The sequence below is a fragment of the Aegilops tauschii genome, chromosome 2, assembly GCF_002575655.3.
Source record: "Aegilops tauschii subsp. strangulata cultivar AL8/78 chromosome 2, Aet v6.0, whole genome shotgun sequence".
NCBI lineage: Eukaryota > Viridiplantae > Streptophyta > Magnoliopsida > Poales > Poaceae > Aegilops > Aegilops tauschii.
In genome coordinates, this window is record NC_053036.3 from 424,268,713 (window position 1) to 424,296,136 (window position 27,424).

A 27,424-nucleotide genomic window follows, 5' to 3' on the forward strand; every position below is an offset into this window, starting at 1 on the left:
AACTGGGATACAGATCGAAAGAGGCGCATGCCTCCTGCCTGGGATCCTCCTAACTACTCCTGGTCGTCGTCAGCGGGCTGCACGTAGTAGTAGGCACCTTCGGTGTAGTAGGAGTCGTCGTCAACGGTGGCGTTTGGCTCCTGGGCTCCAGCATTTGGTTGCGACAACCAGGTAGAAAGGAAAGGGGGAAAAGATGGAGAAAAGCAACCGTGAGTACTCATCCAAAGTACTCGCAAACAAGGAGCTACACTACATATGCATGGGTATATGTGTAAAGGGCCATATCGGTGGACTGAATTGCAGAATGCTAGAATAAAAGGAGGATAGCTAATCCTGTCGAAAACTACGCTTCTGGCCACCTCCATCTTGCAGCATGTAGGAGAGAGTAGATGGTAAGTTCACCAAGTAGCATCGTATAGCATAATCCTACTCGGCGATCCCCTCCTCGTCGAGCGATCACCGGGTTGTATCTGGCACTTGGAAGGGTGTGTTTTATTAAGTATCCAGTTCTAGTTGTCATAAGGTCAAGGTACAACTCCGGGTCGTCCTTTTACCGAGGGACACGGCTATTCGAATAGATAAACTTTCCTGCAGGGGTGCACCACATAACCCAACACGCTCGATCCCATTTGGCCGGACACACTTTACTAAGCAGTAGGATAGCAGGTAAGGGTAACAACTGTAGCAACAATGACAGGCTATACAGCAGAATAGGATTAACCGAAAGCAGTAACATGCTACACTCTTCTAATGCAAGAAGTATAGAGAAGAGTACACGATATCTGGTGATCAAGGGGGGGGGGGGCTTGCCTGGTTGCTTTGGCAAGAAGGAGGGGTCGTCAACACCGTAGTCGTACTGGGTAGCAGCGGCGTCGGTCTCGGTGTCTAACGAGAGAAGAGGGGGAAGAAACAATAAATATAATGCAAACATAAGCATGACGATGGAAGACATGTCAACGCGCGGGGCTAGGTGTGCCCTAACGCGGTAGGAGGTGGTACCGACGAAGGGGGGAAACATCCGGTAAAGTATTCCCGGTGTTTTGCGTTTTCGGACAGATGAACCGGAGGGGGAAAGTTGCGTGTTTGCTATGCTAGGGATGTATGGCGGACGAACAGGCTGCGTCCGGATTCGTCTCGTCGTTCTGAGCAACTTTCATGTACAAAGTTTTTCCATCCGAGTTACGGTTCATTTTATATTAATTTAAAAAGGATTTATCTTTTTCTAGAATTAACAGAATTAATTTAATTAGAAAAAGGTAATTATGACGCCAGCATGATGTCAGCAGTCAACGTTGACCGTTGACCTGGTCAACCTGACAGGTGGGTCCCACCTGTTAGGGACTGCTTAGCTAATTAATAGTAGTTAATTAGGTTAATTAGTTATTAGGTTAACTAGTTATTAGGTTAATTAATCTTAATGAGTTAATTTAAACAAAACTAATTAAGTTAATTAATTAATTAATTGATATTTTATTTATTTATTATTATTTTTAGTTCCTTTTTATTTAAAACGTTCTGGGCATGGGCCCCACATGTCATTGGCATAGGGGGGGGCCCAGCTGTCATAGGCCCTAAGGGCCATAGTGGGTTCGGGCGACGGGAGTTATCGGGTGCGGGCGCCGCGCACCCGCACGGAGGCGACGGAGGGTGCGGGCAGGTGTGGTCGCCCGCGGTGGTGCGGCGACGGACCGGCCGGACGGGGTGCGTGCGGGAGCAATGGGGCGACGGGGGGTTGGTGCGCGTGCGCGTGCGCGCGGTGGCTAGGCGCGGCCCGGACGCGCGAGGGGCGCGCGGAGGGCGCAGTCGGGCACGGCGACCACGGTGCAGGGCGACGGTGAGCGAAAGCGAACTCGCGGGCGCGGGCGGAGACGTGCAATGCCGGCCCAGGGAGCGAGCGGCGCGGCCGGCACGGAGCAGAGGAAGGGAAGGGGGAGGGCAAGGCCCTCACCGGCGTTGAAGAGGAGGGGTGGCGGCGAGGCTCGAGGGAACAGTTGTGGAGGAGGACGGGGACGGCCGGCGCAGGGGAGGAGGCTACGACGTAGAGGACGGCGGGGAGGCAGTCCAGCGACGGGGGGGGGGGGGGGCTCCGCGCAGCGACGTCGGCCTCTGGGCGCCGCGGGTGTCGGGGGCGAGGCGGGGAGACGACGGCGATGAGGCCCGGCGTGTCGAGGCCGTGAGCCGCTGCGGCGTCGGGGCAGCGCCGGGAGCGGGCGCCGGCATCGTGGGAGGGGGGAGCGTGGGGCGCGGTCGTCGGGGTGGATCCCCGATCCAGATCGGGGGGGAGTGGGAGGAGTGAGGGGGTGTCGTGGGAGGGGGCGAGTGGGGGCGGTGAGGGGTTAGGGTTTCGGGGCGTGGGGGGTTAAATGGTGGGGGCGGGCCGGCCTGGGGTTGGCTTGGTGGGCCAAGGCCTAGTGGCGCAGGGGGGTTTCCTTTTCTTTATTTTTGTTTTACTTTTCTTTTCTCTTTTTATTTATTTTGTTTCTTCATTTTTTTATTTATCTTTCTTTTACTATTTTATATTTTATAGTTTTACAAAAAGTGAAACCCTACCTAAAATAGAGTTACAATTATAACTACTACCACAAAAGGTTTTATCCTTGAACAAAATAGTATAGTACTTTATAAAATCCAAAACGCATTTATTTAATTGTTTTACCTACTATTTTAGTTACTTAAGTGCATTTAAACCTTTTTATAAAAATGTGGTTTCTCCATCATAATTACCTATGCATTATTTGACACAACCCGAATAATTTAGTTATAATATTTGAAAACTTCTGTTGTTTTGCCTATTTTTAAATTTGAATTTGGAATCAGTTTTGAACTAATGCGAGATTAAGAACAGTAACTGTGGTGACGTGGCATCGTTAACGTGGGATTACTGTAGTTTAATTATTCGGGCGTCGCAATTGTCCTCCACTACAAGAAATCTCGTCCCGAGATTTAAGAGGTAGTGAAAGGGGGAAAGGTTTGGTAACGAATCTAGCGGTTTTTCTTATCAGGGCTTGCTCTTCTCGAAGAGGCCGGTCCAATACATTGATGTCTTCATTTCTCTGCTTCAGGTCATCATGATGAAGTCGGCATCCTTTCTTCCGGAACTCCATCGTACCTACGAAAGAATAAAGGGTGGGCATACAGGGAGAACAGAACTCTGCAAGGTCGACTATCTGGTCGATAACATCGAGGAAGGTGGCGAAAGTAACTCTCGAATTAAAACTTACGAAAATATCGAGAGCAAGGTAAGGAGGTATCATGGGAAGTTTCGAGCGGGCAGACAATCGTTCGATGCCTGAAACAAAGTGTGAAAGGGGTCCAGAGCAACGAGAATAAGTATTGCGTCTGATACCGGAATGGATCATTAGGAAGTTGGCTCGCGATTTACATACGAAGCCAAACGCGAGAAATAACTTTAGCAACAGGGGTGTACAGGAGAGCCAGGTTTCGATCCTGTGGAACTGTGGGTTATGGGCCCACCATGTGGGTTAAAAGTAGGAAGGGCGGTGACGTCTTGTATGACCATGTAGGCAACACATGTCAGCGGATAGCCTGTCAGTTATGTCGGCAACAACGTCGGTACCATGGGCGAGGGACGAAGAGAACCATCTTCCTGCTCGTTGAACGAGGCGGACCAATAGGCAAAGTTCTCATCCATCGGTGGTTACCGGAATGTCATCAATCAAAAGTAACAGGGTCTTTCTGACAGAATTGTACACTGGGGTGTTTACAATAGCAGGAGAATATTACTGCTTAGGTCATACAGATCACAAGAAAGGCTAAACCAAACAATGGAAAGGAAAAATATGATTATCAGGTTTAAGCAGAACAATGGAAAGGAAAATGTGTTTAAACACATATTTCAACGGTATATCCTTCCCAAGGACAAGCAGAGCATGATATCCATGACAGGATATAATGTAGAAAACTCTTTAGGTAAGGGGAGAGAAATTTCATGACATTACCCATACAACAGTGTTTGGATAATTGAGCAAGAAAACATTTAGCATTGGGCTTCAAATGTTCTTGTCGAAAATCGGAGTACCACAGACATGCTTCGGGATAGCATTGACATGGTCTTCAAGCAAGGGTCGGACTTTGGATACTCAATGGATGCATCAGGAATAACTTGTAGAATAAGTCTTACAATTTCCTCATGGAAGAATGGATAACCTTGTTGAAAGGAAGAACTATAACAATAGGTCCTCCGGTCAAGTGTGCTAGGCATGACGTCACCTTACCGGGTCATATAAAGACCAATGTTATAACTCTTGAAAATATGCTCCAACCATCATAGCTGACCGAGATTCAGATCTGATCGGTGTTAGGAAACCTCAGACTCAGGATGCTTGAGAAGAAAAGGTGCCAGACAAATTGACGGGATGATATTGTAAGATTCTCAGGAAATGAACTATGAAGTGATTTCCGTTAACAAGAGTTCATCATTAACCCAAGGAGAGGACAAGGAGGTGGCTGATGGGCTAAGGACAATTCATCATGATTTCCAAAAGATGGATTTCCACAATTATGTGAACAAGGAGATAACATTTGTCGGATCGAATGATATAATGATGTATGTTCGAGGAAAACATACACAATTAAACATTGGTTGAAAGGTGCGCCCGAAATATGGGCATAGGTAGCCTGATCAATTGTTAGAATGGTGATTTAATAATTGATAGGCTAAAATGAACTATTGATCATTAACTTCAAAGCAATAGGGTTATAAGAAGTACTGAATCCAAACAGCGTCGTTCACTTGTTGATACCCCGGTTGGAATCAACACGAGAACCAAGAAAGAATGGTGATGGTGAGAAGTATCATCATACCGAGAATTTCTAAGAGGTGGAGCAATCCCCACAACATTCTCGACAGAAAAGGAAGTAATACTTCAAGGCAGAACACAACACTAGCTGGAGAGCAAGTTGTATTCATAATGTCGACAAGTTCGCGATGAAAGGAAGTCAAGGGTGTTGTCGATGATAATAAAAATTGTCGAGGGCTAAGGATGGTATTTCTCATCACGAATTCGATTGATATCCTGTAAGAGCTCAGAATGTTGAGGATGATCACGACACAATTGTCGAGAGATTTCCTGAAGATGTAATCAATCGGTGATGACATCAAGTCAAAGGAATGATGAAGCGAAACGTTATTGGAACCACGAGTATGACACAAACTCGAAATCAAGCTTGCTGTTCAAGGACAAATGGTATGACGAGGAAGATCGACGTAAGATTAGCTCATCGTCGAAAATTGTGCTCCGGGATGAAGGATCCGGTAACACAGTTAAAATTTAGCACGATAATGATATAGCCAATCAGGCTAGGAATGACGTGATCGAGTACAAACTTGCAAGTAAAGAAGATTACTAAGAGTTGTTTAACCTCGACGCGGACTCGATTCAGTTATCGATGTCCTTGAGTGTTTAATAACTCGAAGCCCGTGAAAAACTGTAATCAGTGAGAATGTAGTACTTGATGAAGAACTCATAAGAAGTTATGTTGTTCCGTGATAATCTCGAGATACCAGGGGGGTAATACTCGACGACAAACCAAAGTAGGGGTTGGACTGGGGTATTGCTCTGCAGAAGACAAGTGCTCAACTTGTACGAGAAATGGTATTTAAAGGAGAACATGGTCGGAACCACGATTGCAAAAGGCCAGATCCCAGATATAAGATGAACTTATACCAAGGGAATAATTAATTTAAGAGAAGCTTTTAATGATAAGATCTACATCGTGTCCATGGGCATGAACACAAAGTTCAAGGTCGACTCCCACTTCTACAATGCATAACCTTTCATTCACTTCTCGCATTCGATGAAGTTGTATGGTAGAAAATTATCTGGTAAAATACCAGAAGGGTATGGCTTGTGAAAACCTTCGGGTTCATACGGTTTTTAGGGAAGGTATAGGTTCGATCCATCGGGGCATCTTAGAAACATATACCTCAAACTTCAAGAGTAAAATCACCAGCTCAAAAGTAGAGTATGGTTATCAAGCAGAGGATACAAATTACCAAAGGCATTATATATCCATGGAAATGATCACAAGGTTATTGAATATGAAGGACACTGTCGGATAATAACCCAACAAGGGGTCTTGTGGTCTACAACGGAGCTGATGCGAGTATCGGTACTCTATCAGAGGAAGAAGGAACGAAAGGGCATCGGACTATAAAAACAACTGAGTAATTCAAAGCTCAAATGCAAAGGAATTATCATTTCCAAATCAAGGGATCAGAAGCCAATGGTCTGATTAAGAATGGATAAGTTGAATAGACTTAGGGGTACAATCGACGGCAATTTGATTGGTCGATAACCAGTTCACTTTTCAAATGACGTCCGAGCCGGAAGGATGAATTCTAGGCTCTGATTGAGGATTGCGAGCATTCGCAACAAATTGAATCAACGGACTCAAAATGATAATGACAACAGATGCCAATAAGATTACGAGACTTAAGATTAATCATAATGCAAGTAAGCAAGAATTTCAAGAGCAAAAGGCTCCTGAGGATTTTCGGAAGATCGAATGGTATTTTGAACACTTTTGTGAAATACTTGAATCAACTGGGGATGAGCGGATACTCGGTAAGTGCGAGAATTATCCGTAGGGGTATTCGGGTGACAAAGAACAGCAAGGCAGTAAGCTCAAAGGATTCTCGGAACAACAGAGAGAATTTCGGGGTATCTTGTAATAACAAGATCAACTGGGAAACATTGTATGTATGGCGAGTATACGTGGTTATCCATAGGAGTTTATCGATGAAAGGGAATTGCAAAAGCGATGAACACAAGTTCTCGGGTTATCAGCGGAGAGTATCTTCAGGGTCTTCACGTGCAGCAGACGATCATCAGTAATAAGGGGCTCTCCGGGTGAAAGTGATAACGAGATCCTAATGTTAGATTTAGCAAAATTCACTTAACCCGAATAGAAGAGAGATCACAGTCCCAGAGTATAGACAAGGAGTAAAAGATCCTAATACCACCCAATGGCGACGTGGTCCCATAAGCCGCACAACCATGTTAGTAAAAACTTTTTCAATGACTAGACTCAACTTCGGCCAAGGAGTTGGAAAGGGGGATTCCTACAGGCAGTTGGCTCTGATACCAACTTGTGATGCCCCCGATTCAATCGTACACTAATCATGCACGCAAATGTGTACGATCAAGATCAGGGACTCACGAGAAGATATCACAACACAACTCTACAACATAAATAAGTCATACACGCATCATAATACAAGCCAGGGGCCTCGAGGGCTCGAATACAAGTGCTCGATCATAGACGAGTCAGCGGAAGCAACAATATCTAAGTACAGACATAAGTTAAACAAGTTTGCCTTAAGAAGGCTAGCACAAACTGGGATACAGATCGAAAGAGGCGCAGGCCTCCTGCCTGGGATCCTCCTAACTACTCCTGGTCGTCGTCAGCGGGCTGCACGTAGTAGTAGGCACCTTCGGTGTAGTAGGAGTCGTCGTCAACGGTGGCGTTTGGCTCCTGGGCTCCAGCATCTGGTTGCGACAACTAGGTAGAAAGGAAAGGGGGAAAAGAGGGAGAAAAGCAACCGTGAGTACTCATCCAAAGTACTCGCAAACAAGGAGCTACACTACATATGCATGGGTATATGTGTAAAGGGCCATATCGGTGGACTGAATTGCAGAATGCCAGAATAAAAGGAGGATAGCTAATCCTGTCGAAAACTACGCTTCTGGCCACCTCCATCTTGCAGCATGTAGGAGAGAGTAGATGGTAAGTTCACCAAGTAGCATCGTATAGCATAATCCTACTCGGCGATCCCCTCCTCGTCGAGCGATCACCGGGTTGTATCTGGCACTTGGAAGGGTGTGTTTTATTAAGTATCCAGTTCTAGTTGTCATAAGGTCAAGGTACAACTCCGGGTCGTCCTTTTACCGAGGGACACGGCTATTCGAATAGATAAACTTCCCTGCAGGGGTGCACCACATAACCCAACACGCTCGATCCCATTTGGCCGGACACACTTTTCTGGGTCATGCCCGGCCGCGGAAGATCAACACGTCGCAGCCCCACCTAGGCTCAACAGAGAGGTCAGCACGCCGGTCTAAATCCTATGCACGCAAGGGTCTGGGCCCATCGCCCATTGCACACCTGCACGTTGCGTACGCGGCCGGAAGCAGACCTAGCCTAGTAGGCGTTCCAGTCCAATCCGGCGCGCGCCGCTCCGTCGCTGACGTCAAGAAGAGCTTCGGCTGATACCACGACGTCGAGTGCCCATAACTGTTCCCGCGTAGTTGGTTAGTGCGTATAGACCAAATGGCCAGACTCAGGTCAAATACCAAGATCTCGTTAAGCGTGTTAAGTATCCGCGAACGCCGACCAGGGCCAGGCCCATCTCTCTCCTAGGTGGTCTCAACCTGCCCTGTCGCTCCGCCATAAAGTAACAGTCGGGGGCCGTTAGGAACCCAGGCCCACCTCTACCGGGATGGAGCCACCTGTCCTTTCAGCCCCCCTCATCAGAATCACTTACAGGTACTCAACGAGCCGACCCGACTTTAGTCATCACATGTGTCATGTATATAAAGTATATTGTATATACCCGTGATCACCTCCCGAAGTGATCACGGCCCAGTAGTATAGCATGGCAGACGGACAAGAGTGTAGGGCCACTGAGGGAACACTAGCATCCTATACTAAGCAGTAGGATAGCAGGTAAGGGTAACAACTGTAGCAACAATGACAGGCTATGCAGCAGAATAGGATTAACCGAAAGCAGTAACATGCTACACTCTTCTAATGCAAGAAGTATAGAGAAGAGTAGGCGATATCTGGTGATCAAGGGGGGGGGGGGGCTTGCCTGGTTGCTTTGGCAAGGAGGGGTCGTCAACACCGTAGTCGTACTGGGTAGCAGCGGCGTCGGTCTCGGTGTCTAACGATAGATAAATATAATGCAAACATAAGCATGACGATGGAAGACATGTCAATGCGCGGGGCTAGGTGTGCCCTAACGCGGTAGGAGGTGGTACCGGCGAAGGGTGGAAACATCCGGGAAAGTATTCCCGGTGTTTCCCGTTTTCAGACAGATGAACCGGAGGGGGAAAGTTGCGTGTTTGCTATACTAGGGATGTGTGGCAGACGAACGGGCTGCGTATCCGGATTCGTCTCGTCGTTCTGAGCAGCTTTCATGTACAAAGTTTTTTCATCCGAGCTACGGTTCATTTTATATTAATTTAAAAAAGATTTTATCTTTTTCTAGAATTAATAGAATTAATTTAATTAGAAAAAGGTAATTATGACGCCAGCATGATGTCAGCAGTTAACGTTAACCGTTGACCTGGTCAACCTGACAGGTGGGTCCCACCTGTTAGGGACTGCTTAGCTAATTAACAGTAGTTAATTAGGTTAACTAGTTATTAGGTTAATTAATCTTAATTAGTTAATTTAAACAGAATTAATCAAGTTAATTAATTAATTAATATTTTATTTATTTATTATTATTTTTAATTCCTTTTTTATTTAAAACGTTCTGGGCATGGGCCCCACATGTCATTGTCATAGGGGGCGGGGCCCAGCTGTCATAGGCCCTAAGGGCCATAATGGGTTCGGGCGACGGGCGTTATCGGGTGCGGGCGCCGCGCACCCGCACGGAGGCGACGGAGGGCGCGGGCAGGTGCGCTCGCCCGCGGTGGTGCGGCGACGGACCGGCCGGACGGGGTGCGTGCGGGAGCAATGGGGCGACGGGGGGTTGGTGCGCGTGCGCATGCGCGCGGTGGCCGAAAAGGTCACAAATGAAAAAACAATGACCTTTCAGTGACCAATAGTGATGGTCGCAAGTTGACATATTTCTTGTAGTGTCTCTTGTTTGTAAATCCCACTTTCATTTCTGGCCCAAGCCCTTAGAAATTGTCTGAGATGTCTGATCTTATTTTGCCATCTTTCTAGATGTGATCGCCCTTGAACGGGTTTCACCCATTCTCTTGCTACAATGTCAAGAAAGTTTTCTTTTTCAAACCAACTTAGTTCGAAAGAGAAGTTATTTTTGTTCCCAATGTGTGTCGCATCCTCTAAATCTAAAAGCAAGGGAGTGTGATCAGAAATCGCTCTCCGCATCACGCGTACCGACACTAGTGGGTACTTCTGCTCCCATTCCACACTAGCGAGTACTCTGTCCAGCTTCTCGTATGTTGGAATAGGCAACGAGTTGGCCTATGTGAATTGTCTACCCGTTAGTTCAATCTCCCTCGGATTGAGACTCTCAATTATCATGTTGAACATTAAGGACCAACGGCTATCGAAGTTGTCATTATTCTTCTCTTCTCTTCTCCGGATAATATTAAAATCTCCTCCCACTAGAATTGGAAGTCTTTCATCCCCGTAATCCTCACCAGATCAGCTAGGAAGTCAGGCTTAAGTTCAGGTTGGGCTGCTCCATATACAGCTACCAGAGACCAGCGGAAACCATCCACTTTTGACCTTACCCGAAATTTGACCGCAAATTCCCCTTGAACCACATTAATCACCTCTAAAGTTTCACACTTAACCCCCAACAAAATCCCACCGGATCTTCCTCTGGGAGGTAACACATGCCAATCAAAATCAACTCCGCCAGTCAAATTTTGGAGGAACTGCGAGGTGAAATTATCTCTTCCCATCTCCAGAAGTGCAAATAAAGTCAAGTTTATGCTCTATATATGTTTCTGCAAGGAATCTTGTTTTAGCCAAGTCTTTAAGACCTCTGCTATTCTAGAAAATTCCTTTCATAGGTCATCATGGAATATTTTCTTTAGCTTCACCCTAGCACTTCTACGTACGGCCGATGTAGGATATACCTTCCTCTTCCAGGAACGCTTAGGTTTTTCCAACACCGCCTGTACCCCATTTAACCCGATGGGATCCAGCCCCTCCGACTGAATGCTTAATTTCGGTACCACACCCTCCGTCTCTGAATCTTCAACCCCTCCTTCGACTTCCGAAGTAGGCAAGAGATCATTACAAAAACTCTCCAGGGCCATAATACCTAAGTTGTTAACCTCCTCATCATTCATTGGCCGTACTGCCGCCATATTACGAATAATTTTAGATGCCCGCTCGGCTTCTAAGTCTAACATGTCATTAACAGATTTGGCAACTTCCTTCCCATTAGAACCTAGTGAGACTCCTAGGCCGTTTGCCTTATTTATAATCTCAAGTTCAGTAAAATGCATAATGGAACAACTTTTATTAAATGACATACCTGTAGTCGCCTCGACATCTTGAAGCTTGGCTGCCCTCATAGCACGCCCTGACTGCAAGTCGTCCGCATCGGGTTGTTCCTGGATCCGGTTACTGATACGCCTACTAGCCGATACCGGATCCACGATCCCACCGAACGCAATAACCTTCTATTCATATTATTTTCAATTTTCTTTGGTGCATTTGGAAGTCAAGAAATGAAGTCCTTTTTGCTAGGAAGAATGGCTTGCCTCATTAGGTTCATCATGTCGCCATAGCCAATGTTGAATGTCAAGCGTTATAGGAGGGGTGAAAGGATAATAAGCAACAGATTGTGTCCACTCTTCCTTCACAACTTGTTGATATTTTCTTGTTGCAAAGAAATACCATCAAAAGGGACCTTATTGTGGGACCAAAAATCTACTTAGATGTTGCATTCAACTCTACAAATATCCCAGGCCCGCGGCCCAATGCAAAAGCTACAAGAATAGGAGTTTTCATATTTATTCCCGAAGGGGAGTCAAGCATACAAATTCAAATTCAAGCCTCTCTACCTCCCACAAATTCTCCCGTCCAAGCAGGAGCAGCATGCCTCCTCCTAGCAGAAGCAACAACTAATCTTCTTCAAGTCGGACCACCCTCATTCCTTGAAATATTCTCACATTGGCGAAGGCGACATCAATAAGGCATGTGATTTAGATAAGATTCATAGGGCCATCAGACAACCTCTAGCATATTTTCTTCGCCATCTTTGAACGGTCACATCCATACGTGTTCCACATTCCTAGGAGTTTGAATGGCATTGCCCACAATGTTGCTCACGGGAGTGGATGTGGGGCACGCAAGTGGGGGGCACCAAGTCGCATGCGCGCTTTTTTATTTTTGGCTTCCGATTTTCAAACCTTTTATATCTTTTGAAAGAACAATCCAAATTAAGTTATGCTTTCATATTCGTGTTTCTTGTGACGAGGGCTTTCAAATAAGATTGAATTTGAATATGTTTTGACGAATTTTGAAAATAAATGTTAAGTTTCAACTCTTGAAACTTAGTACGAGCGACCGATAAAAATGTTTTTTGTGCCTACAAACGACAAAAAAATGTCTTCAAAATTTATCTATGAAACTTGGTAAGAGCGAGCGAGAAAATCGAAAGTTTCAGATAAAAAGTCACACTGAAACTTAAAACTTACTATGCCCTCGTGCGGTATTCAACTACTACATGAATCGCGAAGCAATCAAATGGCCATGCAGGGCTTAGCAGGTGCATCCCCTGGGAATTTCCGTGTTGCCCACCAAGTCATATCTTTGGATGTACAAATTCAACTCACTGTCATAGAAACTGCATTGTTCTCTCCTTGCTCTCTGTTCAAAGTATACATGGTTGTGTAATCCATGCTGTACTATGCTCTTTAGCTGAATAAAGTTGGCGCCTCATGCGCCTTTTTCTGTTAAAAACAATCAAAATCTCTCATCATGTTTGCCCTTCGGCTGCAAAAGTGAAAATTGAGCTCTAGTTCGTAGGATCTGAACTGATGACCTGGGTGGAAGCAACCATCAATGTGTCATTACCCTAGTTGTGTGCGTTTTTTGGTAGGTATTTCTCTATATTTCTAAAAAAAATCATTTGATTTTTTTAGGATAGTAAAATTGAGTTTTCGGGCAACCGAACGTACCATTGCCCTTTGGCAGAAAACTTGATCCGTAAAGAAAAAAAAGCCTTGCTGATGGCTTGGGTTTGTATAACACAACAAATTTTGATTCCTCCCTTCGACCATGCACCTCACAAGAGTGACTTTTTCCAGGAGAGCATCAAGCATTTTATTCATCTACAAGAGCTTCACCATGAAAAAAAGAAAACAAAAAACTCGCTAGCCCTAGCCAACATGTGCACTGCCAAGTTTCAGATCTCAAAAGATATGGATGAACGAGCAAGATTCAAAAGAATTGTTAGTCGTCTCGATATAAAAAAATGACTAAAATGACTGTGTGTTGTTGTTGTGGGAGCCGTATTGAAACAAGTGAATTAATAGGTGCTAAAAGTAACTAAAACTGACTGAAAATATGTAAGAGTGTTCTCGGTTTGTATTCTAAAAAATGAACCATAAGAATTTAAAATGATGTATAAAAAGGAAAAAGTTTTGAATTGAACTTAACAGGACGCATATTTTAACAAAAGTGTGAAGCATGGTCTATATATTTCGCTTCAAACGTCTAACACGCATACCATCCATGACCGCACAAAAATTAACAAAGAAATTACTTGAAAAAGGTAATTTATTTGTGCATGCATGACTTGCCCATGACACACAATTTCAATCGAACAACTATCAATAATTGAGGTGGCATGGATGTGCTCATGTGCAGAAAAATCTAGCCATTTGAATGTAGAATGACACACAATTCCGATCAAAAGGCTATCAATAATTATAGAGAGATATGATAATAATAATAATCTAAAATTGATCATTGCTAGGTCTAGAAAACCAATACATTTTTCACTGGTATATCTTAGTACTTTAACTAAAAGTACTCTCGTTTAATGCAATTTTTGAGAGAGAAAAATATTAGTTGTCTTGGTTTTGGTGTTAGGGCATCTCCAACGCCATCCTCTAAAACAGACACAATTTTTGTCCGTGGACGTGGACTGGTCCGGACCAGTCCACGAACACTGATGCAGGATCCAACCATTTAACCTTGTCCTCTAAATGTACACCCTTGATTTTTTCTAAGTCCACAACACTCAAAATAATTATAGAGAACAACACGATTTATCCATAAATAATATGCAAATATCCCTGGTACACAATAGTTCAAATTTAAATATTGCATCCTAGATAACCGGATGTTCAACAAGTTTTTTGAATTCATCGATTCCAAATTCAACAATATTTGAGTCAGAATGGCACATGTCATCCCACATATACTGCCCCTTAAGCTTCAGCCAATAATGTATGTGCTTGAATGGCTTGCCCTCAGTCATGTAGTACAACACGACATCGTATGTTATACAATATGTACAACAACATTGAGTGAGTGAATGCATTAAACCAACACGTAGACCAATAAGAAGCAAAACTTTTGATCTCCATGGTTGGCGAGCCAAATGGCCACCTTTATCTCCACTCGGTGAATTGCACCGCAATACTTCATGACGGAGCTGCAGATGGTGTCCATCGATGCAATATCGACTTCACATTACATTCATGGAAGACGTGCATGTCGTAGGAATGAAGTTCTTTTGCTTATGGAACGACGCATGCACGCATTGCCAACAGATCGGCCCCTTGACTTCCTGCCTACAAAGTCTGCAAATACAACCAACCTCACATCGCACAACAACTCATCCTCAATCATCGAGTACCCCGTCATCGAATTACTCTAGGAAACAATAAAAAGCTCAAGGAAAAAGCTCAATGAAATTTGACTGAACACCTACCGGGCGTGGTGTCCGCTATGGATGTTGCTGGCAGGGAACAGAGGGTAACTGGCTGCGGAGGGATCCTGGGTGGGCAGGGGCGTAGTCCAAGGCGGGCAAGCGTGTTGGTGGGGGCTGCAGACGCCCGAGGATGCCACGACGGTGGCCGGAGAGGTACAACGGCGGTGACGGGCGATGAGGGTGCATATGCAAAGCAGGGGTGGAATGGCAGAGAACTGGACCAGGAGGGGGATTTGTGTGTCAGGGGTGTCGAAATCCTACGTGGTGGCGGTTCGGACTCCCGCAAAGCCTCCCCCTCAGTTTGCTTTCGGTTTGGGGGAAAACAGACATCCGGACGCGTCAACGGACCGATAAGGTACCGTGTTGGGTGGCGAAATGATTTGTTCGGACGCTTGCAGATGGTTTGAAGGGCCATGTTGGATATGAGCTATATTTCAACCAAGATACAACAAAATTCTCTTTCTTTATTAAATAAGGTACCATAGTAGATTTTTGTCCAGGTGGTGTGCTTTACATATATAGACATGGTGGAGCATTGAGACTGCCCTTTAACAAGGGTTAGGCGATTGATTCAAAGGCTTAAAATTAAACAAATGAAAAGACCAAGCAATTTGTAAATAGTGAATCTTTTTGGATCACAAGAGCGAGTATAACACTATAATAGCATAACACAAAATTGGTCTTAGAAGAAAAAAAGGATAGGAGTAAGTTTATATCCAATTCACATGTACCTTTTTTTTCTTTGCATAGCTATCTAAAGATTGAATTAAAATTTTACAAAGTTTCAAACAAAAATACAAAATCAATAGTGCCGAGTATAAAATAAAACATTCCGAAAAATGGAGTACTTGCATTAGACGGATGAATCAAAAGGAAAGAGCTAGTTTCTATCCAATACCTATGTGCCCAGAATTTTCGGTAGTTTGCCAAAGCCATTTGAATTTGACAAAGTTTCAACCAGAAAACAAAACTAAAAGTAAGTTTCTATCCAATACATGTATACCAAAAAAAAACCCGAAGCTTTTAAAAAATTATTAGAAGTCCACTAAGTTTCAAACAGAAACACGAAATAAAAAATAGCAGGCACAAAAAAAAAAAAACGTTCTACAAAATGGAGTAGTAGGAGTACTACATGCAAAGTTGCAATGGACATCGGACGAATACAAAATGGCAAAGGAGGGAATTTAAGAAGACGGTGTTGGGAATGGTCGCCTCGAATTTAATAGGACGAGGGGAACCGATACTGCATCCATCGCCATTGGTGTACTTGTAGCTGGTGTAGCTTCGGAAGGGGAGACGTTAGGGTTTCACTGAGCTTCCATGGAGCTGAGATCTCGGCGCTGCCCGTCCGAGCAGCCTAGCGGCGGACCAGACTGCATCAGCGTCCTTCCCGACGACCTGCTCCTCCTCATCCTCGCCCGACTCGGATGCGCCGGCGCCGCCGCGCGCACCGGCGTCCTCTCCCGCCGGTGGCGCGGCCTCTGGCCCCGCCTCCGCCAGATCGTCTTCCGCGACGTCCCCTACGCTTCGCTCGAAGCGGCGCTCGGCGGCGTCTCTCGCCCCCCTCCCCCGGTTTCCCTCCTCGAATTCCGCGTCCCCGACAAGCGTCTCCCTGGGCATCGCAGGCCCGACTCCGCCGGCATCAACTCGCTGCTGCTCGCCGCAGCGGGGCTCGAGCCGGAGGCTCTCGTCGTGGCTCTCCCCTCGCACTTAATAGGCTGTACCCTCGTCCTCGACCTGCCTTACTTCCACCGCGCCGCCTCCATCGTGCTAGACATTTGTTCCATCCTCAGCGTGCCTGCCGGCGTCGAGTTCCCCGCGCTCGAGACGCTGTCTTTGTCGTGCTTCCTTCCCGACCTTGACTCCTTCATCCCCTGCTGCCCGCGCTTGCGCACGCTCCGGCTTGGCAGCCTCTTTTTGGGCGTCCTGCGCCTCAACTCTGTGTCGCTGCAGGAGCTTGTGGTGGATCGCGAGGCAGGATTGACAGACCATATCAGCATCGTTGCCCCCGTGCTCAGGCAATTGACCATGTCCTTCATATCCTCGAACCCCAGCATCTCCGTCTCGGCACCAATGCTGGAGAAGGTCTCATGGCGCTGCTGCTATACCGACGGCTCTATTGTGTTTGGTGTTTGGCTACTCGAGGAGGTGTTACTACGGACGACAGAGACACTAGGGCAACTCCCTTCGCTGCACATTCATTTTGGCGCCGTTCGTACCTTGTCCCTACCTTCTCCTGCACAATCTACTACAAATTCTGACTAAATTAAATTTGTGAATGATATATATCTTGCCAATACTTTTTTCAGAGCTCGTCTATTTTTCATGGTGAAGTGGATACCCTTACTCAGGAGATAGAAAAGCACATGATTGCTGAGTTTTCTGTTTTGGAGCTACATCTCAAAACAAGTGGACATGTGTTTGGAGCACTCACGATTCATCTCCTTGGGATGAATCGACTTTGTACTGCTATGCAGAAGATTAAGGTCATCCTACAGAGATCAGCGGTAATATTCTGCTCTGATTACATACCCCAATGATACATTGTGTAGTAATTCACATATAATTTTTGGTTTTAGGTGAAAGAAAGATGCTCACCAGATTGTCCATGTGAGTCCTCGGGCTGGAGAGTCCAAACTATTTCCTTGACCGCTCTCGAAGAAGTGGAGATCAACGGCTTTGAAGGAGACAATCATGAGCTTGATTTCTTGAAACTGGTACTCAGATGTGCACCAATGCTTAAAAGAATGATTGTGAAGCTGTCAGATAAGGCCTCAGCAAGTAACTATAGACGCACAAAACTATACAACATCTTCAGGGCCAATTCATCCGTGGAATTCTATGTCTATCTTAGCTCCGGTGAGTATGGCTGTCATTCATGAATAGCATGCTCCCAGATGCAGCAAGGATATAACTGTTAATCCTGATAACTTTCGTCGAAACCTAAAGTCAAGCTGTTCGTTATTTTCATGTTGTGCAGAATTAGAATATCTAGGGTGTTTGTATTGACCATCAAATTTTGAAGACTGATGCATATGTATCCCAGTTATCAGTTAAGAGATCTCATTAGTTAAATATGATTACTCATGAGTGGGCGATAAACAATTTGAATTTTTTGGTGCAGGCTTCCATGCCTAAGTTGGGCTTTTAATTTACTCAATCTTTCGTGTTGAATTTTTTTATGACGCCCTTGTATTTTGCAGCTGTATTCAGTAGCAAAAAGATAGTTTCTAGGTTACCTAAAGTTAATGTCTCATCTGAATTTCATTGTGCTTATTTAGGTCCAGTTAAAACTTAAATTATGTCTGAGGAGTGCTTTGGTATTGCTCTCTGCCGTCAGCATGTAAAAAGATAGTTTCTAGATTACCTGAAGTGAACGTCTCATCTGAATTTTATTGACCATATTTTGTTCCAGTTAAGTTCTGTTCGATGAGTACTTTTGTATTTCTCTCTGCTTACAGCCTGTATTGTGTTTTAGCTGCCAGCGACAGCAATCTTTACTCATAACAGCGACTCTTAAATTTGAGCACATTATGATACTGATCAGAGCTTGTTTCACCGTCTGCAGGGTTAATGCACGGTAGCCAAAATTGCCTCTCTACATGATTCTCATCCATGCATCTGTGGACATGTGTTGTGCATCAACAAAACCGCTCTTTCCTGCGATGGCCAACTCTGTTACCTGTGTTAGGATTTTGCTTTGTTGCTTCAACCGATTATCTTAGGTGTTGTTTTGCCAGTGTACTGAAGCTTCATATGTGGCTCTAAGTGGCACACTCTTAGTTAATTTCTGAATGGTTCCTATGCCATTCAGTAATCGAAGTTAATGCACTCAACCTGTGTCGGTTATGGTCTGCAAGCTAGTAACCAGTTAAGCTTATGGTTTCAATTGCTTGCCACGCTGTTTCATTTTGATGATGCATTGTGTGTTTTCACCAAGAGTAGATTGTGCAGCAATAGATGTTCACTCTACAGCTCATTATGTTTATAGGAGCCAAATTAGCTTTCTGGTCTGTTCACCCTCTGAACTTGAGAGTTGATTTCGGTTTCCTCTCTTTTCTCGACTACTGCATCTAGGGTCACTCTGAGAGTTGCTTTCGGTTCCCTCTGAACTTGATAGACAGAGGATGCAGCTAGGGTCACTTTGTACAGCTGGTGGTGAAGAGTTGCGTCACAAGCTCCAGGCATAATTGTTTTGAACAAACTCACGCATTTGTGTGTACTGTTTGCTGATGTTTCATTTGGATATATTTGTATACAATCAGAAGTGCCGATGTACACAAACACCAACATCAATGGTGTGTGTGATCCTGCTGATGTTTATCTGAGAGAGTATGTACTCCTTGGCTTATCAAGAATTGACCAGGGCAGAGGGGATCAAATCCAGTTATTATCCATTATAATAAGATTAATAGCTAGTTAACTGAGGCCTGAGGGTAATCTTGAGCTGAATCTTTGAGTTGTAGCCGCTGCAACCCTTTTTTCTAGATGAGCCGCTGCAACCCTGATAGCATGTTCTCTTTTCTTGTCTTTATTTTCCCTTTATTTTGATTTTGTGTTTACACAGGAGGGCAATGCCTCAATGTTTTCGTGTCGAGCAAAAAAATCTTGGGCTTCGTTGCTGCAGCAGCCCAAGAGCATCTCCAGCCGTTGGCCCCCCAAGGGGCTTGAAATCCTTCTTGCAAGCCTGCTGACACTTGACAAAGTAGGCGTTTTTGCCTCCTGGCACGGGGGTTTGAGATAGTCTTTACAAATCTGGACCATCTCGGATAGATGCCATCTGCTAGGTACTATCCCTTATTGTAGTGGCGCCCATTGACCTCGAAGTTCATCGGAGGAGCATGACCTTCAACAAGCTTGGCAAAGACATTCGAGCACTGTAGTATGTTCATGTCATTGTGAGTTCCTAGCATGCCAAAGAAGGAGCGCAAAATCCAAAGGTCCTGTGTGGCCACCTGCCAAGCAAATGAACAGTTTTTCCATGCCCAATGCATGCAGTCGATGCTTTCAAGCATTCCAGGAAATCCTCTTGCTGCATTTTGTGCTAGGATCCGAGTAGTGTCTTCGGCATTGGGTGATCTCAAGTATCGTGGTCCAGACACTACCACCACTGCCCTGCAGAACTTGTACAAACACTCAATGGTGATGGACTCGGCCATGCGTTCATAGTCTTCCTGTATATCACATTACCACCGGAAGCTCCGTATGCAAGCATCATCATAGCTCTCGTGCACTTCTGGAGTGAGGTGAATCCAAGTGTGCCGGTGCAATCCTTCTTGCACTTACAGTAGCCGTCGAGCTCACCGATGGAATTCACAATCCTGAGGAAGAGCTTTCGGCTCATCCGAAAATGGCGCCGAAATACTTTCTCGCCGTGTAGTGGAGCATCGGCGAAGTAGTCGGCGTAAAGCAAGCAATAGCCTTCTAATCGACGCCTTTGCTTTGCCTTCAGCCGTCCCGGCGCCCGAGCCACCTCGCCGCGGCTTTGCATTGCTCGTGAACAGGCCGGCTAGAGCGGCGAGGACCATGAGGTGCTCTTCGTCCTGGGCGTCGGTATCGGCTTCCTCCTCCACCAGCGCCGCGAACGCCTCCTTGTCCTCCGGGTCCATCGCCGAGCAGACAAATTGCCGAACACCAGGCAGGCGTGGTAGGTGCACAGCCGCCGGTATCCCCGCCTGCGTGGCCGGAGCGCCGGAAAGCTTGCCCAGGAGCGGGATGGAGGCTGCCGCGGCGAACCCTCTCTTTTCCGGCGGGGGAAATGGCCTTTTCTAGTGGCGGTGGGCAGGTAGGCGGTGCCGGGATCGGCACGGCGACGGAAGGGGGCGTTCGCGCAGGGGGCTAATCTGGACGTGCAAAATACTTTTTTCGCCTGACAGTGGTGGCCCAGGCGCGGCTTTTCCTTCCGCCGGAGCCCCCAAGCACCCCTAGTGCGGTGGGTTCGGCCTGGGATCAACGGGCCAAAAAATGGGCCGAACCGGCGAATTCGGTGTCCGGCGGGGGGTGACTGGTTTTTTTTCGTTGCCGGCGCAAAAAAAACTCGCCCTGGGGGGCCTGTTGGGGGCGCGAGTGGAGGTGCTCTAAGTCTCATGTCATATCGGCGATCACCACCATGGCATACTCTTTGGTCATCGCCACAGCCGCCGGATCCGGTGAGGGTGCCATCGACTGTCCCGGTCTCCATGGCAACATGTTCCCAGCTAGATGTGTGATGGACCACCCTTGTCTCCTCCATGTCGAAAAATGTAAGATCGTCTACAACCGGACCCCTCAAACCCGCCTCAAACGCCCAGGCAGACCGCCCGGTCATTCGTGATTTGGACCCAGATGGGCCCCTCAAACGGCCCTCAAACGACCGGGCTGACCGACACCCCCCATATCCAGCCTAAATATGGGGCGGATATGGGGGCGCCCGGGTGCACCCGGGCATGCCCGCCACGTCGAACCCGGTCCATGCTGGCCCACCCGACCCCACTTATATTCGTCCCCATCCTCTCGCCTGAGCAAACCCTAGCCACTTCACCCCACTTCCTCCGCCACCCGAGCTCACCTCTGACGGTTTGCGACCTTCTCCGCCATGGCAGGCAGTGGATCGGACTCCGACCAGTCCGGATCCGTCGACTGGGGTGTCGTCCCATGTGGGTTGGAGGAGGCAATGGCAGTTCGCATTGCACTCCACCATCCCGGGAGGACAGCGCCCGGCCGACGGACGGATCTGTCCGCCGTGACGCCATAACGTCGGCTCACCGGGCGCTCGAGTCCTTTGGTGCTGGATCCTTGCGGTCCCGGCCAGAACACCTTTCCTTCCCCGTCACCGGTCGGGCAGAGTATGAGTCCCACCGGAACGGGCGGCCCGCCGTGGGAAGGAGATGATAAGGGCCGCCGAGGCCCGTATCGCGGCGGAAATGGCGGCGGCGCAAGCGGCCGCAGAGGAGGAAGCCATCCGCGCCCGCATTATGAAGAAACGGCAGCGGAGGAACACGCGCGCCCTCTCCCGTGACCAGAATCGGGCGGTCTGTGCCATGGCCGGACTGCCACCAAAGGAGGAGAAGGAGGACAACGATGGCGTGGACAGCTCCGACGACGAGCAGATTCGTCTCGATTCGTACTGCGTCTACGACCGGTACTTCCGCGAGAAAGACGGCAAGGGCGCCGGGAAGGGCAAGGGCAGCCGTGGATGAACTCCACCATAGCCAAACATGCCAAATTTTGGTAGTCCGATGGTATGTGTTAGTGTAGTGTGATGGAGTAGCCGGACGATGCGTGTGCGTCGACATAGTTGTATGCGTTTGTATGGATTTGAGATATGGTAATTAAGGTATCCGGACGTGGATTGTATTTTTTAAGAAGTGCCCGGTTAGTGCCCGCGGACACGCCGCGCACGTTTAAGAAGCTGGATTTGTCAAGTCGAGCAGTAGATGCTACAGACTCCTCTCATTGAGATTATTTGGAGAAGCCCAGAAAAAAGGAACCTACCAAGTCTACAGAGGTCGGGAGGAAGATAGAAGGAATTCAGTGTATGCTCGTTTCACTGTGAAAAACAGTTTGGTGCATGCATACATGTCAGGATACCGCTTGAGGATGGGTATGAAATAGTTTGGAATCTTCTGAATCGCGTTGTTTTCAGTCCGAAGTTTGTGTGCTCGGGCATCATGGTGCCTTTTTTTTTTGGAAAAATCAAAAACCATATTTAAAAGTTAAAAAAATTGAAAATAGTACTGTGGAAACTTGTATGTATTCATTACGGATCCATGAAATTTTGTTTTGAAAAAATATAATTTGTAAGCTGTACAAAAACACAAAATTCCAGCCCCCCCCCCCCCCCCCCCCCCCCAAAAAAAAATCTGACCCATTTGAAGTACATATTTGCCTTTATTTTGTAGGCCACATGTGTAAGTAAAATATAATGAACTTTTGCACATATGTAGTTTATATGTGTGCGTGTGTTTCCAAAAAGTTTCGAAAAAAATTTGTGCTGTAAAAAATGTTTTTTAAACAGGCACGATGATGTGCGTGCACAAACTAACAATACTAGTAGAGTGGCTGTGCGTTGCCCCGGGCATTTTAAATTTTTTTACTGGTTGTGTCTATAAACATAATGATCATGTTCTACTGAAGAAGAAGAAACCTGAGGCTCACATATTAAGGTCACTAAATTTCTCGATCTATCAAACCATCTATAATTGCAAAAGTAAATGAATATGAATTGAGTGGAATAAGGAAGGATCAAATGATCACGTTTTAGTAGAATGCCGGTTCTAATTTAAACGGGCACCATGGTGTGCATGCACAACTAACAGTATTTGTGGTTTTCGCCCTGTTTCCTGAACTACTATATCATTTTTTATAGAGAAAAGTTATCAGCCCGACTTTATAAATAAAGCCACTAGGCAGCATTCACAACACAGAGAAGATACCACAGAAGGACCACTCAGCAAATAGTTAAAGCAGTGCTGAGGTACCTGGCGCCCAGGCCAAAATAGCGGCACGCAGACCGTAAAGCTAGGAGAAGGACAAAATAAGCACTCCAAAAGGGACCACCAAGTCCACTAGCCTCCTGTCTGAATCTGCGATAGAGAGATAGCTGAAGCCCGAACATTGGAAGACATCAAATCGAAAGCATCGCGGTCGGCCTCCTTAGTCAATAATCTCCACTGCTGCAGGAACAGACAAGACTTAAATAAACAATCAACAGGTTTAGCAGGAAAAATATGCTCGATGGTGAATTTGTTTCTAGTATTCCACATGACCCAACAGATAGCCGCAAAGCCAACCCAAAATACGCGCTTGGTAACCCTAATAAGGCTAGTGGCAAGGTTCCTAAGTTCAGAGAAGGAGGAGGGGTTCCAGGACACACCAAGCCAGGACCTGATGCAGCACCAGACCAGCTTGGCCAAGATGCAATTAAAAAAGATGTGATTCGTGTCTTCCAACTTGCCACACAACAAGCAATGATCTGAACCAGGACCATTACGTTTACTAATTTGACCAGCCGCAGGTACCCGCCCTCTATAAGCTTGCCACAGAAAAATCTTAACATTGGGAGGGATCCGGGCCCGCCAAATCAATTTGAACTTAGTAGTAGGGGTGCCAGAAATGAGCTTATCATATAAGGACTTAACAGAAAAACGCCCGGAGGCGGAGTGTGGCCAAACTACCGAGTCCTCCCCCTCCGAGAGCTCGGGAATGCAAGCAACGAGATGCTGCCAGTCATTCAACTCTTCAGGAGACAAAGATAGTCGGAGAGCCAGGTCCCAATTATTATCGGAGAGCTCAGAGATGGAGATCTCCGGATTCGGGCAATAAGAAAAAAGGGCCGAAAAAGAAACTGCCAGTGGAGAAACCCCGTACCACCAGTCGAGCCAAAAAGCGAGTGGACTTGCCATTATGGACCACAAATTTCACATGGGATTGAAACAGCGGGCGGACTTTGACAAGATCTTTCCAGAATTGGGACCCTCGCGAGGAGGGAGCAAACATGGTGCTAGAATTCGGGAAGTATTTAGCTTTGAGGATATTAAACCAGAGAGGGTTCTCCGTATTCGACATAATCTTCCACCATCATTTGATAATAAGGCATTTGTTCATGACCGCGGTATTAATAATGCCCACCCCACAGGTTCTTGGGCCTGCAGATATGCTTCCATTTGACCAGCCTGTATTTGCATTTGTTATCCGCGGAATTCCAATAGAAGGCACCCCTGTGCTTATCAAACCCACCATGAGTACCACCCGAGAGGAGATAGAAACCCATCAGGAACCTGGGGAGGGAGGAGAGGCAAGCATTAATAAGGGCAACCTTGCCCACTTGGGTATTGTATCTGCCCCTCCACGGTATAACACGATTGCCGACTTTTGTAACCACCGGAGCGAAGTCTTTGGAGTAAAGTTTATCAGGGGAAATAGGGAGACCCAAGTTCTTGAGGGGGAAAGATCCCAAAGAACAATTAAGCAGTTGAGAAACCCGCAGTGCCTCGTTCTCCGAAACCCCAGTAACAATCACTTCGCTCTTAGAAAAGTTGACCTTAAGCCCCGACAAGGCTTCAAAGCACAACATCAAGAATTTGAGATGGGCTAGACAGTCCTCATTAAGTTCAACCATGATAATCGTGTCGTTCGCATCCCCGTGGACGAACAATTTTTGCACCATGCAAGTTACCTCGTTACCGGTTTTGTTCTCTTTTCTCGTTTCCGTGTTCCGATATCCCACTTATCAAATCACACTGTGTCTGGCCAGACGATGATGGATACCGTAATACCGAGAGGGCCCGAGAATATCTCTCCATCGTCGCAGGAGCAAATCCCAATCTTGAGCTATCAAGTTACTTGACACACTTTTCCATGAACCCGTAAGCCGCCGTAATAGCCACCCATTTACGGATGACGTTTAACAAACCCCAAAGTTCATGAAGCAAGCATGAAGAAACTCGATACTCTCATGGTCTAAGGAGTCATGCAAACGTTAACCATCTATGTGTTATGTACCATTTAACTTGTGACGAATGAATCTCATAGCATAACATCAATCCGGGTCGATTCAACACAAATGTTCTCTTAACATTGTGCCCTCAAAGTTGCTGGCATAGACATGCCCATGATCAGGAAAACAGAACCATCATGCAGCACTTGAGCTAGTCTTAGAGGCCAGACTAGGAATACTTCTTACCATTTATTATTCCACACGTGCATATGAGTCTTCCTCCGAGCCTCGTGGATATTGCAGACTCGAGAATCATTGCAGTTATAGCATGGAACATAAACATAATTATGAACTCGGAGATAAATAATATCATTTATTATTGCCTCTAGGGCATATCTCCTACAGACTCCCACTTGCACTAGAGTCAATAATCTAGTTAATGCTAATGCACTTTACACCTATGGCATACTGGTGTAAAAAATGCTTCGCATGTGGTATAGCCTGATGTCCATCGGATCTGATAACTTCAGCTGCGTGTGTATCTCTGCATATCCTCGCATTTTCACGCTTTCACAAAATTCATATTTTTTGTGGACTTGACTTTGTATATATGTGAATCATTGGTCGAAACCTCATTCCTCAGACTGAGTTATGGAGCAACTATCTGCAATAGTGTCCCATTGACCAAAGCCTTCTTGGAACCATACTAAGTTCATGAATGAACTATATGATTCAACATCTTTGTCTTTGTCGCTTCTAAAGCGGCAACATACTTCGCCTCTGTTATAGAATTCGCCACGGTAACTTGTTTGGAACAATTTCCAACTAACTGCACCACCATATTGTGTATTACACAAAACCCTCAATTTAAATCGAAAATCGCATGGAGAAATGGTGAAGATTGTATCGATGTAACCTTTTACAATGAACTCTTCATGATCTCCACTTGCGAGAAAACATGTCATCAGTGCTACTTTAGTACTCAATGATCCTTTTTCACTGTTGTCCCATGATCAGTACTTTTGATCACTTTGGTATCTATACTCGCAACAGCTTGGGCATCCAAGTCCCGCTATTGGTTATTGACCGTAGATGTGTCTCGGTCATGTCTGCTTAGTTCTCGAACCCGCAGGGTCTACACACTTAACATTTGGTGACGATATAAGTATAATCGAGTCATTATGGTGGTTCCCGAAGGTTGTTCAGAGTCCCGGATGAGATCCCGAACGTGATGAGGTACTCTGGAATGGTCCGGAGGTGAAGATTGATATATTGGACGAAGGGTATTGGAGTCCGGAGTTGTTCTGGGGGTACCGGGTGATGACCAACATCACCGAAAGGGGGTTCGCGGGGCCCCGGCAAGTGTTGGGGGTCCCCAAGGGCCAAGGCGAGGGGGCAAACCAGCCCACTAAGGGGTTGTGCGCCCCCCTCACCCTTTCCCACATAACTAGAAGGGGTGGGGGTGGTACCCTAGGGCAGCCACCCCCTTTGCCTTGGGGGCCAAGGCTCCCGGGAGGGAGGCGCGCCAAAACCCATCTAGGGTTACCCCCTGGTGGCCGCCGCCCCCCCTAGGGAACCCTAGGGTGCCCCTCATCCTACCTTCCCCCTATATATAGAGGGGTATAGGGAGGGCAGCCGCACCCATCTATGCCACGGCGCTGCCCTCCCTCTCCCTCATAGTCCTTCTACTCCGTGAGGCTTGGCGAAGCCCTGCTGAGATTTCTCCACCATCACCGCCATCACGCCGTCGTGCTGCCGGAGGACTTGAGCTACTACTTCACCATCGCTTTCTGGATCGAGGAGGTGAAGGTGTCATCAAGACATACATATGTTGAACGCGGAGGTGCCATCCGTTCGGCACTTGGGTCGGGAGTTCGCGGGACGGATCATGATTGGATCGCGAAGACGTTCGACTACATCAACCGCATTTCTTAATGCTTCCGCTTAGCGATCTACAAGGGTATGTAGATGCAATATCTCCTATCGTAGATGTTCATCTCCTAGACTGATCTTGGTGAGTGTAGGAAATTTTTTGTTTCCCATGCAACGTTCTCCAACAGTGGCATCATGAGCTAGGTCTATGCGTAGATGACATCACGCGTAGAACACAAAGGAGTTTGTGGTCGTTGATATTCAGATTGCTTCCTTCCTTGGTCTTTTCTTGAATCAGCGGTATTGTGGGATGAAGCGGCCCATACCAACTTTACATGTCCACATACATGAGACTAGTTCCATCGACACACATGTGACTTTGTCGCATAAGATGTCTGGCGGGTGTCTGTCTCTCCCACCTTAGTTGAATCGGATTCGACGAAGGCGGTCCTTGTAGAAGGTTAAATAGCAACTTGCATATCACCATTCTGGTTTTGCGTAGGTAAGAATCA

The 27,424-nt window shown here is 46.4% G+C and overlaps 2 protein-coding genes across 2 annotated transcripts; one reads left to right on the forward strand and one right to left on the reverse strand.

Annotated features, from left to right (window-relative positions):
• The first annotated feature begins 15,822 nt into the window (after positions 1–15,822).
• On the forward strand, positions 15,823–18,512 carry LOC109749966 (uncharacterized). Its single transcript, XM_020308901.4, has 4 exons — positions 15,823–16,834; positions 16,933–17,130; positions 17,203–17,482; positions 18,192–18,512. Exons 1-4 carry the CDS (start codon positions 15,944–15,946, stop codon positions 18,227–18,229), a joined length of 1,407 nt encoding a protein of 468 aa, XP_020164490.1. The 5' UTR covers positions 15,823–15,943; the 3' UTR covers positions 18,230–18,512.
• A 901-nt stretch (positions 18,513–19,413) lies between these two features.
• On the reverse strand, positions 19,414–19,782 carry LOC141041084 (uncharacterized). Its single transcript, XM_073507195.1, has one exon. The coding sequence runs from the start codon at positions 19,780–19,782 to the stop codon at positions 19,414–19,416; it is 369 nt and encodes a 122-aa protein (XP_073363296.1).
• Between the last annotated feature and the right edge of the window lie 7,642 nt (positions 19,783–27,424).